A 19,902-nucleotide genomic window follows, 5' to 3' on the forward strand; every position below is an offset into this window, starting at 1 on the left:
AAATATTTAAACTTGTGGGGGTTTAATTAGCTCAAAAAACCATGACGATATCATTTTCAATGCGAGATCTTGACATGATTTGTGGGATAAGGATTTTTTCTTCTGGTCAAGTTAAAGATTTTCTTAGTCACTTTTCTACGACACAGATGTTACTCGAACAAAAATCCTCCCTGTCAGGGTTAAGAAATATTTGCCTTTTAATAAAGGCTGAAGTTAGTAAATACTTACTCATTACCTAACCTTTTAGAGCTCTGGAAGTAATGTTTTGCAGTTACACGGCACCTTTCATTCAAGGGATGCAAAATATGTTACAGAAATCAGGCTTGCACAACCGGTATGAAGTGGGAAACCATAGCCAATTTACAGGTGGTGAAAGTGAGGTACAAGGGAGCAAGTGACTCCGTGGAGGCTTTCATCTATATTATAGTAATAGTTCTTGTAACGTGAACTGGACCTACGGCTCTGGTATGAGTCCATGGCAGAACTGGGAATAGAACCCAAGTGCCATGAATCAGCCCGTGTCAAGTAGGCTATGGGTAGGGATACTGGCTACCCAAGATCAAGACTGAGACCATTCTAGGGGTTTTTTGGGTTATAAATATACACAGGCAATATTCAAATGCGAGAGAAGTGTTTGGCCCAAGATCGCAAATGAGCTATTCCTTTGTAAACTGAACAATTACAGTTTGTTATAAACCATATGAGCCATCCATGGCTCAACCAGCTGTTGTTGCTTTTGCATGCACAATCTGATCATGAAGAATCCGGACAGGATTTTTGGCCAAAGAAATGCATATCCATTCAGAATTATGTGCTTTTTTAAACTTGATCATTTTTAGAGAATACTGTATATTTTTATAGCTACCCTAGTAAATTCCAGGGTTTTTGGGGATACCCCACCACCATGAAATCTCTCAGGAAGATAGGAAAAGCTTTAGCTGTGTGAATGTTATCATCCTATCCAAGTTAGGTACTAGGGATGGGAGAATCCCAGATATCTAGGCTTCATGTCATCATTAAAACTTATGTTACAAAATTATAGAATGGTTATATGATGGGGCAAGCTGACAGTGGTTTATAAATCAGTTTAACTTTGTTGATTCAAATGGATGTAGCACCTAACTTTAAATGAAAAAGCCCACAACAATCTTATGTTCATCATTAAAACTCTTCCTCAAATTGAAATAACAAAATAATAAACAAAAGTTTGTAATTCTAAACTTAAAAACTTCTGAGTTTTCAAAGTAGGGCTTTGCAAAGTCTGTCCCATTTCTGGTATAACAGCATCTGCATACCATACCGTCAGTCTTGTATTATGCTCAAGTAACATTGGGCATGTCTACACATGCAATTAATACGCCTGAATATACTCTGGCTCAATTTGAGCCAGAGTAAATTAATCCTGATGGCACCATCTACACGTGCATTTAAGCCCCAAAGGAAAAAAAAAAGCATTTTTGTTGCATGTGTGGCTAGATGCAACTAGCTGACAAGCTTTCGCTCACAATATTGAAGTACAAATTGTACTCAAGCTACTGCCCACAACAGAACAGTTATAGCATAAAAATCTAGTCCCACCCTTTCAGTTCTGAAGGCATCAAGGAGCAGAAAGACACAAAATGGTAATACGGCTCATCTCACAGGGAATTTTACTTCAGTGGTAATTCTTGTGTAACGCAAGCAGGGTTCACTCTAAAGTTGCAATTCTTAAAGGGAAAACCAGACTCTTTGATTCCGCTTTATTAATACCAAAGTAAGATTAAACTAACTTTCATCCTGCAGAAAATAAGCAGCTAGCAATGGTCTGACACTTTCAATACAGGAGTGAAATCCATATGCCATCATGAAGTACCATGCCACAAAGACTGGCTGCAAAATCTCTCTTGTATAAGGACCGATAACAACCCAGTTTCATGTTGCTCTTTAGAAAATCTGATTCATGAAAAAATATAGAAGTATTTGATAAGCATCAGCCATTTTTTCAGGGGTTTGTCAAGAATTAAAAATTCTGCAAAGATTTACAAAAAACACAGTGAATACGGGTATGTTCCATCTGTTTTCTGCAATGTATCTGCATCACGGGCTGCTCAAGTCCAGTTGCTTGTTCTAGTACTGCAAGCTAGCCTGAAAAGATGCCCCTTTTTTACATACCACGTTTGTTAAATTAGCAGCCATGCAGCAAAAGAAAACTAATCCAGATTCTGATTTCATTGGGTTTATTAGAAATAATACACACACACAAAAAGGACACCCTACTGCATTGAGGCTACCAAAATTGAAATGCCCTTATTCTGTTTCGATAGCCCAAGATGGAAATTGAAAAAAAACCACCCTACCAATAACATTTCTACGCACATCATTTGTTCTCTAGGTTTTAAGGCAACAGTGAACCTATTGCTCAAGGAAAGACTTTATTGCACATTCTGAGTCAGTTTTGTAACCCCAGCACTAAAGCTTCATCAGTGCTGCCTGGTTGTTATATGACTGCATGAAAGAGATGATGCTGCCATCACTTGATTTCAAGCCTCTGAGAAAACATGATCAAACTGGAGACTTGCCAGATAAATCCAGCCTTTTCTGGATCAGTGGTGACTGAGGTTGATGGAATAATTTATAAAACATGCACCTTCCTTTACACCTGATTCTGTGACACTCCAAGTGCCTTCAGTCTCCCTCTAAAGTCAACTGAAGCTGAAGGAGCTCAGTACATTAAGTACTAAGCATTTTTTTAGGGTAACTCACACTAGAAAAATAACAGAATTGCACAGAGCACAGCCATACCCCAGAAAGGCTATAAAATAAAAAGAGCAAAATTCAAGGACTCTAATTACTGGATAGAGCTGTAATTTACTATAACACACCCTATAATAACTAGCAAGACATTTCAGCTCCCAGGCCCTCAAGCGTAACAGCCTGTACAGAGATGTTTCTCTGTGCATACATAGGATAGCACACTCAAAATTAGAAGCCTCCAGGGGTTAGAAGGCATATAAATAATCACAGAAATCCTATTAGCTAGGAGAAATGCCTTCATCCTTCTTGCACACATCTTTGTTATTTCTATGCTCATTTATAGACTAAAGGAAGTGATTTCTCTCTTTAAATAGAGCATTTCAAGTAATGGAAGTGTTGCGTGGACAGCAAACAATATAGAAACCTTTTATTATAAATAGTTATGTCTAAGTGTTTTAGGATATCCAGTTCCTTTGATACTCTACGTAAAACTTATAAATATATTTAAACCTTTCTAAATAAGAGGGCCCTCTAACTAAGAAACCCTAACCAAATTGACCACAGATCTTCTGCGTGGCTGAGACAACAGTGCAATACCCAGGAAACGTACACTGTCCCTAATGAAGAACCACAAAGCAGAAGGTATCACTGTGGAAAACCCAAACTATGATCCTATTAAATGTTACCAAAAAGCTGCAGTGAACCATTTAACATCAAAAAAAAGTTAAATAAAAAAAAAGACAAAAATGTTCAACAACTCTGTTCTCAATCAGCTAGGCTAAAGTGATTTAGGTTTGTTTTCTGAAGAGGGCATGAAGGGTAAGAATCATTTCAGATACCGAGACCGAACTGATACGCTGTAGTTCTGCAGACAGGAAAGAGAATGAGGTTCTTAAGAGACAGAAAGAAAAATGAATGAAGTCACTCATCATATACAAATAGATTATTTTATTCTATGGGAATATTTCTATAACTTTGATCAAGGGAAAACTCAGATTTTTGTTTTTGTTGTTGTTTAAAGGAAACCCCCCCCACAAACAAACAAGGTTGGTCTTGACCATTTTCCTTTCTTATTACCTGAAAAATCAAACACGGGGAAAACAACCTGAAACAGACCTGAATAGCTGCACTTGTGTGGTGAATGTCCAAGAATTACAATAATACATGGACATTTCCTGGTCTGTATTAATATTGAAGTTCTGGGCATACTTGCACGCAAGCGAGACATCTCCTGTGCTTGCCTGCTTGCATGTGTGTGCGTGCACACATGTGCACGCTACATCATACAATAGACTTGATTTTTTTCTGAATTATACCAAATCTCCAAACTCAGAATAGTGCACCTGCTATTTAACTACTACTTTAATATAACTACAGCGAGGGAAAGGTTAGTGTTTATACACTATAAAATTAACATAGTTGAAATCATTAAGCCTCCATGGGTCTGGGTAGTTTATTGGTAGGATAATATATGTTGGCTTAAGTATCTCCTCTCGACAATGACAGGCCAGGATGTGAAGTAAACAGCATCTCCAATCAGAAATGACAGACACAGATGGACTTGGATCATACAGAATCAGGGGCAGGTTTACTTTTCACACAGTTTTCTGTATTAAAAAATACATCAGTGAAATTTGTTACAAGCAGGGACAGGACTACTGAGTACACAACGTCAATAGACTACTTTGATTTTATTTTTGTTAAATTACTTTTGTTACTGCTAAAAAAAAAAAAAATTAAAAAACCCCAAACAAACAAACAAAAAAGAGATTTCTTTCAAGGCTGTTGATTTTCAATTCCTGAATTTCAGTGACAAGGTCAAATATCAGATCCCTGCTACAGAAGCTGGGCTACTGACCAAAACTACAGATAAAAACCTTACAATTCTCTTTAAAAATAATTTGGGTTTCCAATGCATTCATGACCTGGTCTTCAGAAACAAGCATCTCGAGCTTGAGAAAATGGAGACGCAGTTATCATCTGATTAGTGTCCTGTCCTTTAGATGCAATACGGAAGAATTCCACATCTAAGAGATGCAGTAACAGCCAAGCCATCAAAAAAATTCTTTCAGTTTCCAACACTATGACTAAACTTCTTTGGGCAGGGTGGGATTAAAAAATGCACAAGGTACTCTTCTACCATAGTTCTGTTGTCAAAAGTAATACTGCATCCTTTGTACAACACTGTAGGCTTTGTAAGGGGAAAAGAGAAAGACTGTGTATATCTTCACTTGAAATGACAAGGCTCTCCAGACTTGCCTCATTAAAAAAAAAAAAAGAGGGGGGGAGGGGGATTACGTAGGAGTTGGGAAAGGAGGGGAAAGGAAAGCCGCCTTAAGGAAAAAAAATTTCTGCGTGCCACAGCGTTTGATAATTTTATCAAAACTGTGGAGGCAAGTGGGCTATTCATGGGATTTTCTGCACATTGCCCTGGACTCTTGCTCTCCTATAAATACTCCAGAGATTTTTGTCCCATAACATGATTGCTCTGATGCTTGATTTACAGCACTTCACTTGTATCAGAGCTCCATCAGAGCCATAGTTATTAGTATGGACTGAGAGCTAGACTCCAGCATTATGTAACTTTTCAACAGCAGTCTAGATAGCCGTCCTGTAGGATAGTACCATTGGTTTCTGGCCTTTAAAAAAAGGTTTTTTAAAAAAGTGTGTGTGCATGTGTAGGTATGCGTGCGTGTAACAGAAGGCATCTGTTTGTCAGAACATCACTGTACTTCGTCTCTTGTCCATGTGGGAAAAAGCTCACAGGTTTCCAGAGGGTTTTTTTTCCGCAGTAATGGATGGCCTGCCATCAGGCTGGGAAGTCACGTGTGCCACAGTCTAGCTCTCTGTGCTCATTCTTACTATGGTAGAAGTTACACAACAGTTTTCCTTAAAAATATTTCACAATTTTTTGTTTTAGATCCCAAACAAATAAAGAATTTATGCACCACTTGAACAGGTTAGTTTATCTTAAGTTTGTTTAGATGATTTATCACTGCCATAAGATGCTGTCCTTTCTTGCAGCTTATGTAATTTTCTTCCTTCCGATTCCAGTTTGCACACCCATTGTGGTTCAAAATATGCCTCTTTAGGGATATTGACTTGGCTTACTTGATACACAACATTTTCCAAAGGCTGGATGCGTTCACAGTTTGATGCTTGCAGTGTGTATTGAAAGGAAAATACCCCACTTCACTTAGTCCGACAACTCAATATCAGAGTCCTCTGATTTGACTTTGGCAAGTTCTTCATGTACCTCCCTCACCATAAGAATACGTGTTAACATGATGTCCAAGGTCCCAGGGTCTATTGGCAACGTGGAGTACCACATAGGGCTATTAGGTACACAAGAACGCTCAGGTTGAAGGTAAAATACATCACTTCTCTGCTTCACGCTTTCAGAACTGTTAGTGTAAAGAAAGTAAGACCATGTATCAAAAGGCAGTATTAACAGAGTCCTGGTCACAACACAGTTCGTGAGAGAGAGCGAGCGAGTGAGCAAGGAAAGTAGACGTTACTCTTGGACTAGATCACCGTAATTTAGCTCTCTCTACTGGTGATTAAATATACCTTCTTCATCCATTGATACACACCTTGTTAATGTGTGTTAGTGTATCTACACGTGCGCTAATGCAATTTAGCTATTTTCACCTAAATTTGATACCTGCTTTATGAAGGTATTAAATTTAGGCTCACATAGCCTTAGATAACCATTTTTAAGATGCATTAAGGGCATACATATGTAGACATGTGCCCTTAATGTGTCTTCAAAATGGTGATTTTAAGCCAGGGGTGGCCTGGGGGCTGGATGTGGCCCGCCAGGCCATTCTATCTGGCCTGTGGGGCCCCTAAAAAATTTAGAAAATTAATATTAATCTGCCCTGGGCTGCCTGTCATGCAGCCCTTGATGGCTTGCCAAAACTCAGTAAGTGGCCCTACGCCCAAAATAATTGCCCACCCCTGTTTTAGGCTAAGCCCACTTAAAAAAGGCACATGTAGATGCACCCAGTGAGGCCTAGTTAGCTCCAGTTCAAAGCCCATTGCTTGCTTACACAACCAAATGGAATGGCAGTGTCTCCTTTCAGTTGTGATTAATACCATGTAATAGGATGATACTGCTATTATTGTCTTAATACATGCAAGAGGCAAGGATTTTTGTGGGCAGTATCTTTTATTGGACCAGCTGCATGATTGGGATAAAGTTAGAAAAGCTTTTGAATGCAAGGCGTTCTTTATCAGGGCCAATATGACAGGTGCATTTGGCATTTAGTCTCTGAATAAAATTGTTTTTTTTAATGCAGACAATTGTGGGAACTGCTGTTAAACATGTGCAGGCTAAATGCATTTCTGGTATTTCTTAGAACACCTGACACTTCTGCAGCATTTTTTAGAGTACTAAGAGTTCAAGAGCCAGTGATAAACAAAGTTAAATCCTAGTCCATCTGGCAGAAATAGCAGAATGGTGAACCATCCGCTTGAAAAGACTGACCTTCGGCATCTGAAAAGGCCTTGCAAACCTCTCCTAACAAAAGGCAAAGACCTCAGTAGAAATAATTCCTTCCCCTACTGACTTTGTATTATTATACTAAAATCCAGGAAGTGGCTTCAGACTGCCACTAGGCACCACTGCAGAGGCTGAATTGTAATGTCATATGAATTGGTACAACAAAATGTTTGACAGCCCAATAAGACTCCTACTCGCTGCAGGTGGACACAAGGGACATGAGAAAAAAAACAGCAAAGCTCCAGAAGGTTGTTGGACATGATTTTCCCTGAGGAGCAGGGCTATTGTGCACTAAACTTCTGTGTGTTTCAGAGAATGATTTATAAGGGTATTAACTACCACTAATGAGATATTGCTTTCTCTTGCATGTGTATTCTCTTTTGAAGAGAAGAATGCAGTACTCCATTTGCTCAATGATCTAAGCATAATGTATGGATAGTGGGAGGGATGCAGCGAATGATTTATATAAATGTCCTTGTTCAGTAGACTTTTTTGTAACTCCTGCAGTAAAAATTACTCTAACCTTTCAGGAAATAAAGTCAACATCACTGACTATGTTCTGTCTTTCATACTTTACCCACCCTCTTTCACAGAGAATGCGGTATGTGATGTAAGGAATCTTGGGTCAGACTCCAGCAATATAGAGCTTGGTTGTGCCTCTCAGAACAAGGGGACAAATGATAATTTGAGATCCACAAAGAAAAGCCCACATGTATGTGTATGTTGTTTTCTGTGTGGGAAGAAAGGAGGCAGGGAAGTCAAGTGCCACAGTAGGACTGCTCTTTCCTTTGCACTTCAAGGCCTACTGGGCCAATAATCTTTAAGCAGAAGGGCAAAGTACAGAGGGTGTTACTCCATCTTCCTCTTCATCTCCCTCTCCTCCTTCTCCTCCCCAAAAAGCATGGGAAACACTTAAAACTATTGCCAATCATAGTTGTATTACTACCCCCAAATGCTGAAACCAGAAGCACTGCTACTGTAGAAGCGGTCTTCAAGGCTCTGTTTGAGGTGTGGTGCTGGGGAGGAAAAATAAGCAGCTTTCAAGCCAGTACAGAGTAAAAGGGCTCAGGTGAATGCTCCTGGTTTCCAAGGGGTTGGGGGATTCATTACTCTTAAAAGATGCTAGGGGCATTAGTAGCTGAAAAGGAAATCCTATCAGGGGCTTGGAGAAAGCTCCACCAGAGAACTGCCCCACCCAATGAAGTTTCTTGCTGGAAGGCTTATCCTTGTTCCTATACCATCCAAAAAGTGGATTCTGTTGTCACTTACCATTTTGACAAGTAAAACTCATAAAGTCGGACTGGACATCTCAGGGGATTATCTGTATTTTCAGCCATTTCCACTGGTGTTGGAACCTCCTCATCCTCACTGCGTTTCCTTTTGCCTACAGATAATTTATCTGGATACAGGAAATGATACCATATGAGTTCAGAAACCAGTCCTTCTCATTTTCAAGCATGCTGAAGTCATGTAGCTTAGTGCTGCACTCTGATGGGGGTCTGCACCATATATAAACTTGAGATGGCTCATTTTTCATTCAAACTGGCAAATGATGAGTAGGCCACTGGGAACAATTTTGCCAAAACAATGCGTGTTACTGATCACCGAAAAAGAAATCCAATGCAGCAACATAAATCTGTGCGGAATCAGATCCATCTGCTGGATCAGGAACGTAGTTGCTTAAACGACATTTGGATTCATTGCTGACTTACGGGCATGGGTAAGATTCCCTCCTTCCCCATCACTGCTCACGTACCTAAGCTCTGAAAACACTGGAGTAACAATGCATGGTCTTCCTATGTCTATTCCCACTTTTCTTTCCTGTCAAAGCAGAGCTTCTCCTTTTTATGATCACTTTCTCCACCTGCTGTATCCTTAAATTATCCACTCCAACTCATTAACACGCAACCCTGCCCTGCACTTTTAATACCGGTAGTAATTACAGAACATGAAATAAAGTTTAAACATAACACAAGTGTAATATCTTGCTTATGTGAATGCTTTTTGTCAGGACAGAGATTACATTTTCCAGTAAATTTCAACAGTGTGCAAACAGTCTAATTCTGCACTGATTTACAAAACATGCACTAAGTGCGAGCCAACACACAAACTGGGCCAGTATCTTCCAGAGTCTACCGACTAATCTACTTTAATCAGATACAAAAGCGCCCCACATGAAGAATGCTATGAAAAAAATCAAATGACATTATAACAGCAGAAACCACCTAAAATTCACTTAAGAAATATTCTCTGGCCACTCACTCAGAAAATAAAGCTGCACACAATGTCAATCTTGTCAAGGATTTTGCTCTGAGAGGGAAAAGTAGAGGAATTAACAAGAACTAGCACCAGGCTAAAGCATGTAGACAATAACACCCATCTTAATAAAGACAGAATTAATCATGTAACAGAACCATTAACTAAAGTAGCCAGTAGCTTAATTATCTTGCTGTTGCATCTCTCACTGGCTAGTGACTTTGTAAGGACAAGTTAAACACGCCATCCAATCAACAGCTCCTCAGGCAAAGCTCATTGTCATTTTCTTCAGAATCAGATTTCCTTTTGCTTTCCCCAGTTTAGCAACACATTGCTGAACCAACACAATATCCACAGCAAACTACCTCTCAATGTCCAAGAGAATTGACAATCTCTTCACATCTGAAGAGGACAATTTTCACTTCCTAATCCTGTCATTCAGGAGCTCCGATTGGCTTGTTTTACTCTCAGTGACCATCCAGAGCTGGGGGCCTTGTTGTTCTTTGGGCCTAATCCAGTGTATTGTACCAACGGGATCTTGTTAAGCAGACTAACTTTACATGCCATGGAGTTGAATGGGAGTTAAGAGTGCTAAGTACCTTAATGAACCTGGGCCTTGAAGAGGATGCACCTCCTACATTTGGTTGGTGGTATGTCAACTATGTTTATGATGCTCTATAATCTTTCAGACAATCATTCACAAATTTCTATTGAACATTTGGGCACATGCAAAAAGTTCTGGTATAAACTTAGGGAGAAGTGAAAAAACATTTGGAAAAGTAACAAAATATTAGCAAAAGCCAAACCACTCCTGAATCTACACAATGCATAATATAATTCTCTTTCATTTTTCAATAAATGGGGGAAGGGGGAGAGTGCTGCTGTTGCTCTGTATATACTAATTAAAACATCAAAATAATCAGAAATTGGTCAGATACCTGATTCTATCTCTTGTTTTTGAAAAGGTGGGAAAAACCGTAAATATGTCATCTTGGTATTGTATTTCAGAGTCCGGGTACGTCTCATAACATGAGCAAAAGACAACTTTAGGTGCTCATTGACATTCTTTAGTTGGAAGTATTTGGTGTTGAAGAAAAGAAGTGTATTCAATAAGACTATAGGGGAATATGCACCCAGCTGTTTACATTCCCATAAATGTTCCTCTTCAATTCTTGAAAACATGTAACCTGAGGATGATGGATGAAAGAAAAAAAATAGTTATTTAAGAAAAAAACATTACAGTGCAAGGGCCACTTGCTGTGCTTAGATATGAATAAGCAACTCCCAATGACCTAGTGTTGGAGCTGTGCAAAGCTTTGGTCCCTGATTTGATTCGGTGGAGATGATTTGACCCGATTCGGATTTGGAGCTTTGGCCACTGAACTGAATCAGAGGAGCTTTTAATCTCTCCGAATCGATTCAGAGAGATTCAGACATATGTGCAGCTTTAAATGTTTTTTCTACATACCTCTAGGTAGCAGGCAGCTCATGAGTGCTAGGATGCTGGGGCACATGGAGTGTCCCACAGAAGCGCGGGGGGCTCCCCAGCGCACTTGGCAGCAGACCAGAAGTGAACCAGAAGCACTTCCGGTCCACTTCCAGGTCTGTCGGGTAGCGTGCAGGGGCCCCCCTCCTGTGTCCCCCGGCTCGGCAACTGGTCCCTCCTGGGTCTGAGGGGACACTGGGGGCGCCCCACGGCCGATCACCAAGCCAGGAAGGCATGGGGGGGGCCCTCCTGCATGCTCCCCAGCAGACCCAGAAGTGGTCTGGAAGTATTTCTGATTCAGCTGCACTGAATCAGGGACAGTGATCTGAATCAACAAACTGAATCAATGTCCCTGATTTGGGCTGAATCCGAATCGAATAGGGCCCGCTTCGCACACCCCTACCTAATATTATAATGATGCTCCTGAAGATTTTCAGAGCTTTGGGAAAACTAATAAAATCTTGTCCTATAGAGAAAGTTGCATTAAAAAGGTAGATTCTGTTGGACAAATGCATAATTACATTGGTGGAATAATTTTTTAGCCAACCTTGTGTGTAAATGAGTTGTACATCAAGTCAAAATGAGACTTACCATGAACAGATATAAGTTGACAGAAATCAACAGCACTATACCCACTTACACAAGGGCTAAATACGATCCGTCAAGCATGAGGAAAAAGCTTAAGTAAAGATCAGGAAGACTTTTCAATACGCGAAAGAAGGAAGAAGGGTCTAAAGCAGAGGTTCCCAATCTTTTTAGACTGTGGACTGACAAACAGCAGACCAGCATGCTGTGGCCTGGAAGCACCCTGCATACTGTGGACTGGCAGCCAACTCCCTTTTTATACTCAATATAAAAAAAGGGTTGGCTGCCTGTCCGCAGTATGCTGGTCACTTCAGGACTTCCGGTCCAGCAGCCAACCCTCCTGCAGACTGGCAGCCAATCCTTTCTGGCCCGGTACTGGGCCGCAACCCAGGGGTTGGGAACCTCTGGTCTAAAGCACTGTTTATATCAGTAAGACTTCAGCAGAGTATTGCCCTACTCCACCAGTCAACTGCTGAAACAGAATACTTCATTAGTATAGAGCATGAATATAAATTTTCCACATGTATGTGAACGTAAACTGCTGTAACAGTGAATCTAAAGTAGGTAAGGAAGAGAAACTACGGTGGTTTACTACAGGTCTGTTAGGCAGCAAGAGGCTATATGCAACACCATGCAGACAGGTGATTTTTAAAATTAAAATAAAGACAGAAAAAGCTGGCTGTAGAGCCTTGTACAGTCATAATAATCACTTAAAAATATCTGATATCCTGAAAACAGACTCAGTCTATCCAAGTTATAGTGTGTTCATCTGTTTTAGCATTATTTATCAAATTACCACCTTTGGATCAACAAAACTGAACCAATTCTTCACTCTCTCTTCTCTCTCTCAAAATTAAATCTAAACAGGCTCCCCCCCACTCACCCATGCCAGCTTAGTATACTAAGCTGCCAAGTCTGCAGGAAACAAAGACAACAGAGACTATATAACATTACTTTGCAAACCACAGAGCTACGGTGCTAGAGCAATGCACAGCATTTAACAAATGTTAATTCACAAAGCTCCACAGCACATATTTAAGACGAGCATTTTCTTGTTTTAACTGGGGTAACCAGGGGCCGGGATGCTTAGATGCGACTTGCCAGAGGCTGTATCACATGTGAGGCAGATTTGGATAGAGGATCCACAATTTCTATCCACCACAAATTACTGTCATGAACTAGAGGGAAAGAGGACTGCCTCAAAGTATAAGGGTCATACGCTTTCCTTGGCAGAGTTACCAGTCTCATTATCTAAAAGCCCTACTCTGAGAACATGTTCATTTATAAGATGGGTTTCACCGTCATGCATGTGTATATAAAAACACAATATGAAAAATAATTGTCCTACCATTTGGAAGTATTGTAGGTTCCCAGATTTTCAAAAGCTTTGTAAGTTCAATCATAAACCTGGAATAGGGCTCGGTAAAAATGTTATCTATTCTACCATTCTCAAACAGGTACTACAAGAGAAAAGAAAGGAAGACACAATTCATGGTTACACAGAAGAGTGCTCAGAGGTAACAGGGCATCAGATTTATTTTGTTTTCTCCTGTTTCTCTTTGCCTTCCTTTTAAGTAAAAAGGATACTTTCAGGTGTGTTAAACTCAAAGGATTTTATGCTGTCATCTCCAGTAAGACCTTAAAGTAGGCATTCTGCAGGGGTTGGGACCTCCACATATTAGGTCAGAGGGACAGCAAGAATTACTGAATTCCAGGCTCCAGAACCTTGTCTGGAAAATTCACTACTCTAATGCAATGAAAGGTATCCCCCCAAAAAAGGCTCTGTCTACAGATGCCAGAGTACCTGTATTAGTATCTTACTAGCGAACTGGGCTGAAATGTTAAGACAGTTTCCCTTGGCAATAATGGGGATTCCAGGCTTTCAAACCAGTATCAGGCTTGATCTTAGCAACCTGTAAAAATGTTCACTGTGTATCTTGATTCTATGGTACTTTAATGACTAATGTGTTTGGATATAATTTTTCTGAAGCAGCATGAAGAAAAAAATAGCATGTATAAATAAATTAAATGTAAATGCAAGAAAAAGTTCTGATCTTCCCAGAACTGCTTATAGCCAATCCAAATTCATAGCATTGCCATTTTTTCAAGAATGTCTAGTAATAAAAGTTAAGGTGACAAATGAGCCCCTCATCAAATAGGAGGTTTAGATCCTGTATCTAAGAATGGCTTCCAGAGAGAATGAATAAACACTCTGCCCTAGGGGGAAAAAAATGGTTTCATATTGAGCTGAATCACAATGAGTTTTCAATGGTTACATTTATATTTTAGCATTTTATTCTAAATGTTTCAGCTTCTGGTAGATGAGCAGTTCCCAATAACAGGTTATATTTTTGGTAATATGGTAAACTCCAATTCTATTATTCTCCTGATATTTTGTAAGTGCTTCCCAGCAATGGCAGCTGCACATTCTTGAGACTTCTTCCATACTTGCTGAGAAGTTAAAAGGGCTTTCTCTATCCACTTTGGTATCTTTACCATGCAGAACATAGTAAGCATTTCAGCAGAATCCCCAGAATATGCTCTCTCAGAAAGTATGCTTATGAATAGCTTCCTTGGCCACAAACAGCAATTAATCAAGATAAGAAATAAAAGATGTGTATCTAGACCAGTGACTCTTAACCAGGGTGCCATGGCACTTGCATGTGCAAACACCTAGACATGATTCACAAGATAAACCCACAGATTTCAAATAGAAATCCAGTGTCAAAAAACATTTTGTCCCACTGTGGCCTTTGTTGAGTTCTTTGCCACAAAACAATTGCTCTATTATGTTTCCACAGTGGAAAAATTAATTAAAGCTAAGAGGTAGCATTTTCCAACGGGTGCTTTGGGTCTAACAAGGTTGAGAACAACTGGTCTAGACAGAGACATCCATTCTTCTCCTGAAAAGAACAGCTCACTTTGCTATGCCAAAGAAACAGGTTAGCTAAAGAGGTGTGAAAGGTTTGTGTGAAAGAGTTAAGAATGAGGGAGACACATAAAAGTTCCTTTCCCCTAAAAGCCCTAACAGCTATTAGCTATTCACATCCATGGACAGCACATTCAATCCCCCCTGCCCCAACCCATAATTCTTTTCTTGGCTCACTGAATTACCTGCTGAATTCCAAGGCACAAATACAAGATGCTGTCAGGATCATATTTTTCGCCATTTGGTCTCCGCACCTCCTGAATAAACTGGCACAAGCCAAAACTCAGCTCGGCAAATGTGCATGAGAGAATATCCTCTTTGAGTTTTATGGGCCGAACTGTGGGAAACAGATGTACAAGAAACATTAACTCTGTTCAGCAGGTCAGTCCTTCATATATCTGTGGTCATTTACATCATGCAGGCAGAGCAATTAAAACATCCAGTTTAAATAAACAACACCTCTCACGTTCAAAATAATTGTGCACCACATTCCCATTTATTAACTAACAATTATGAAGCACATTTATTACTACAAACCACCAGTCTAGCTGAGCAATACCAAAATGGGTATTTAAAGCTAAGAGAGACTTTATGGTAGTGTGATTGCTGAACCCGCAAATGTGGCACAGCAATGGTTACATATACTTTGACTGGCACTGTAGGTTTGATAAATCAGTTTCACCTCTATAGATGGACTCAGGGGAATCTTGAGTGAAAGAAAGATCTTGAGTATTTCCTAGTAGCCTTGGACATAAGTTGGGTGCAGCATGTTCGACTCCTTAAAGGGAGGAAGGAATTAAGAGTTTAAAAAGCCAGAGGTTTGGGAAAGGGAAGAAAAGCAAACATAACAAAGAAAGTTAGTTCCAGATTAAAGGGCCAGGGGATGCTATGTGAACGCATGGAGCTTGGTCACACCATACCATTTGAAGTTGCTGTTTTCAGAATAGAACAGAAAGCCCTTGTGGGATAAGCTTGAGGTATATAAGAGGCTTCTGGGAACTGGGTTAAGTGGTGTCTTCTTACCCACAAAAATAGGATTGACAGTAACTCAATGGATTATTTTCTTGATGGAACTATGATCAACTAGATGTCACAAAATAATTCCAAATGGGGGAGGGAAAGAGAGAGAACGAAAGAGAGCACGAGAGAGAGAGAGAGACCGCGAGCGTGAGAGAGAGAGAGAGAGTGCATGCGCAACCTCCTGTCTTAAATGAGCAAGCTTCCTCTGGGATCTTTCCTACATAAAACCTTCAAATTCCATTTCAGGAAAATAGTTTGCTGTCTTCCTGCCACCAAATCTCCCCAGCTATTATTTCCAAATTGCATTTTCACTGAACTCTAAAAACTTGCACACAAAACTGTTTATGTTTTCACCTGCACATAGATCATCAAGAATGGGAAAAAGGATGCAGCAGCATTCTACACACGCTGCCACAATCCCTGTAGGTTTCTATTAAAAAGATTCATTACTGAAAAAAAACAAGTCATTATTAGCTAACACTCCAATGATGCAAAAAGAATGGTACATGTCTTTCTGAAATCATTTCAAGCAAGCTGCAGAATGGCTCTGGGACACATCTGGAAGGTTTCCTTTACAAATCAAAGGACTAGAAATACAGAGCCTGATTCTAGACTTAAAAGACACAGGTTAAACAGTAAATGGAGCTATGCTGGAATATAAGTAGGATATAAATACTAGGGCTCTGCAAAAATTTTGCCAGATCACAGGAGGCTACTGCTGCTGGCTGGGACCAGCGCTGGGCACAGCCCGCACCCAAGCGCCGGGAAGACTGGTGCTGCCGCTGGCCCCAGGTGGCAGAACCAGCTTCCTGTGATCCGGCAGGCAGATTGGCAGCCCACCCAAACCCCCGGGAGGGCTGCAGGGGCTGTGCCAGACTCCTCCTGGGGGTGCAGGCCCCTGATCTGCCTGCCAAATTACAAGAGGCTGCTCCTGCTTGTCAACACCTTGAGGTGCACTTTTCCAGAAACTTCTGCATCTATCTCCTTGAAACTTGGCAGCCTTCACGCCCACATAAAGGGCTACCAACCCTGCAAGCTTCATCCAAATCAGGTAAGAAATGACAAAGTTATAGGCAGTTTTGTGCTTTCCCCTTATAGCCTACAGGCAAAATGTCAAAACAGCGTTGAAACAGCGCTTTCGAAATGAAACTCTACACGAAACACTGTTCCATTGAAATGGAAGTCGAAGTGGAACGGTGCTAATAACTAACTACTAAAAAAAAAAAAAGATGGCACTAAAACAGAAGGATCAGTATGCAGCTGAACCAGAGCACTGCAGCTGAATAAATATATCTGTGCTTTAACTCAAGTACTACTGCATAAAAATAAACACCTTCAGGTACTTAAAGCTTGCACTGTTTAAAATGTTCAAATCTCAGATGTCAGTCTGAGTCTTTTTTTTGACAGGTGACAACATTAAAATTAACATACAGGTGCGCTTTTCAAGAATGAGGAGCATCTAAAATTAAGAAATGTTTCCCAAGATCTTTACTGCACTCATGGGAGCTTGTGTGTTGTTTGAGGCTTGTTGCACATCCATCTCAAAAAGTATATCAGAATAGCACCCCCCAACTATTTTTTCCGTGTTGAAACAATGGAGTCAAATTTACCTGCAAATTTTAGGTCCCCTTGTTCCTCCTGTGAATTTTTCCATTGGACCCAATTCTTCCAGGCATTTACCCCGTACATGTACTTCAGGGTCATCCCAGAAACAGAGCAGCCTGGATATGAACCCTGCATAAGATTTCGGGGCTCCACAGAAACTATAGACTTCTTCCTTCCCTGCAAGAAATCCAAAAAACATAGGTTCAGCAAGGGACACTCTTTGCTCTGACATCCCTGGAAACGTACACTGCACTTTGACAAACCTGTACTCTTAAAAGCTTGTGTTCATAAAAAAAGCAGCTGTTCGAAAGTATCAGAAAAGCTTTACCAAGAGCACACAAATATTATTCTCATTTTATAAGTAGGGATATTAAAAAACAGAAAAGTTCTGTATATGCAGCAAGTCAATGGCAGAGACAAAGAAAACCCAGTTCTCTGTGCTTCCAAATCCACACTCCCCATGATTCATATGCACAAAGGATTATTTTTTTTTTTTAATGTGTAACATACAAAACAGAATATAACCTAATGGCTGAAAAAGAGTTGCTTTTAAATGTTAAGTACTGTTTAAATGTCACCCACATAAAAAAGAAAATGGATTCCCCCTAGCCAAAATGGTACATTATTTTGTATAATAGAAGAGTGAAACAAATGCAGCGAAGGTAAACATTTTCAACACCAAACTCTTTTTCATGTCTGAGCAAAGTCATGACAAGAAAATACATATGCAACATTAGCACTGTAGATGCACTGAATTTATATATTGCAAGGATACTTTCTTACCCGTCTTTTTGGCTGTGGAAAGCCATCTCTATGCCTTCGCCTTGCTCGCGAACGTGAGTGGAGACCCAGTCCTTTACTGAGAGGGTCAAATGAGTCTAAAGTCAAATCAACATCATCATAAGTTTAATTTATATGATTTAAACAGGCCCATCTAGAAATGACAGTTTGAGACATTATTAAAGATCTTAAAATTAGCATTTCCACATGTAGATATTCATATTACATGACACTGTGCTGAAGTCCCTTTCAATAAATAAGCTGAGGAAGCTCAGGCAGAGGACATGGAGGAAGTCCCATACAAGGGACACAGCGAATTCTAAGGGGAAGAAAAACCCCCAGAAACTAAACAAGTTTTTGCTTTTAAGAGACTTCTTTCTTTTGTCCAATAAAAAACCATGTCATGGCAGGACACAAAACAACAAATTTAAAAGGAGTCAAAGAAGAGTAACTGCTATTTCTTCCTAAATCATCTAAGGAGGTTTACTTTGAAGGACAGCAAAAGTGTGTTCTATTTTATAAAGATGGGGTATCTTTAATAGAGCAGACATATTGCAGCTTTAACATATGTTTGTGTTGAATGGAAATATACGCCTTTTTAAGCAAATTAATTGACTGCAGTAAAGATAATGAAAAGTAGTACAGTGCTTATTCAGAAACCCATGCACATATTTATGACAGCTCTTTTTTTCCACGTTACACAAACCTGATGGGAAGTCTGCCTCCAGGTCCTGTTCCATATCCCCTTTGGAGAACTGCCTAAGCTCAGGGTCTGGATCCTGCATGGCATTCGATCGTAAGGCATAGTGATTCAACTCATCCTCCCAGCTGTGTGGAGTTGAGACTGCTTCTGATTCTAGATCCCCACTGTAAGTGCTGCCTTGGTCTGTGGTTGAAAGAATCACATAGGTAACACACCAAAGGAAAAGAAGGACAAAGATCAGCAAGTTTGAAAGAAAAGGTACCGTGACATCAAAGTCCAATTTAGTAATGAAATACTAACCTTTCTCAAATAACTTGGGGTCCAGGAACAGCTCATGCTCAGATGTTTGAGAGCCTTGTGGAGAGAAGGAAGATGGAAAAGAGACAAAAAATATTATACAGAGGGATTTCTGCAGTGGATAGTGAGTAGCTTGCTTTGCGTTATTTCAAACAGCAGTCTAAAATGCAGCACTTCTTAGCTCATAAAAAACTGTTCTAAAAGGTTTAAGGACAGCTCTATCTTGCGCCATGCTAGTGCAGATTCTCAGCCCCCCGGATCTCCCTCCCAAACAGTTCTACTAATATATCTTTACCAGGGCTCTGGACAACATCTCACAATTCAGAATTATTCATACATATTTATTTCCCTCTATTCCTCAGGATTCGCTATTTTTGGGGGATCTTTTGCAGACAAATGGAACTTCTGTTTCATTTTTTTCAGTCTATTCCTTTCCTAACATGGGTCTTATCTCTGCTCCGTCCAGCTGAGAAGCCCTTAGGTTGAAGAGCTCTAAGTTACTGCTACCAGATCCTTCTTCATCAAATACACAAAGCTCTGGGGTAGCAGCTCAGCATTCACAGGCAGTTGTTACTACAAATCTAAGTTATCTCAGCTGAATGCTGCCCTCAAGATCACAGAAGTATAAAATGGTGGCTGGCCATTGTCATCTACTCAGGTTCTGTGCCAAGCACAGCTCAGCTAGGTTCTGGGCTATAAACTTCTGTAGAACAACAAGAGCTGGCTTGTGGGGAGATCAGGACCTGAGACAAGGAATTAAGTAGTACTACTGAATGAACTTTACATGAAAAACATCACCTTAGAATGGAAAACAAAAAGAAAGACTACGCAGCATAGAAGGAAAATTATTCTTATACTGCTTATGTGCTTAAACTCTCAAGAAGGCATGCTGGCTTTCTCTAACTCAGAAAGTAAGACAACTTTTAAATGGACTGCCTCTTTCCCTAGGCAAATAAAATGCTGATGACAGCATAGAAAGGTTTATCACAGCATAATGCAGGGCA

At 40.1% G+C, this 19,902-nt stretch overlaps 1 protein-coding gene across 5 annotated transcripts in view; it reads right to left on the bottom strand.

The window, feature by feature from the left end:
* Nucleotides 1-2,723: 2,723 nt before the first annotated feature.
* LOC109318469 (zinc finger MYM-type protein 4-like) overlaps nucleotides 2,724-19,902 on the bottom strand; it is a 52,001-nt gene continuing 34,822 nt past the window's right edge. For 4 of the 5 annotated variants that reach the window (XM_019547758.1, XM_019547759.1, XM_019547756.1 and 1 more), the window contains exons 24-30: nucleotides 17,124-17,295; nucleotides 15,176-15,271; nucleotides 14,679-14,830; nucleotides 12,913-13,024; nucleotides 10,432-10,680; nucleotides 8,507-8,636; nucleotides 2,724-6,137 (exon numbers count right to left, since the gene is read on the bottom strand). In XM_019547758.1, the coding sequence (XP_019403303.1) occupies nucleotides 5,930-6,137; nucleotides 8,507-8,636; nucleotides 10,432-10,680; nucleotides 12,913-13,024; nucleotides 14,679-14,830; nucleotides 15,176-15,271; nucleotides 17,124-17,295 (1,119 nt within the window). In that variant the 3' untranslated portion in view covers nucleotides 2,724-5,929. The remainder of the gene's footprint in view (nucleotides 6,138-8,506; nucleotides 8,637-10,431; nucleotides 10,681-12,912; nucleotides 13,025-14,678; nucleotides 14,831-15,175; nucleotides 15,272-17,123; nucleotides 17,296-19,902) is intronic. The other variant, XM_019547760.1, reaches the window with a different exon arrangement.

Source organism: Crocodylus porosus, unplaced genomic scaffold (assembly GCF_001723895.1).
Source record: "Crocodylus porosus isolate Cpor-Errol unplaced genomic scaffold, CroPor_comp1, whole genome shotgun sequence".
NCBI lineage: Eukaryota > Metazoa > Chordata > Crocodylia > Crocodylidae > Crocodylus > Crocodylus porosus.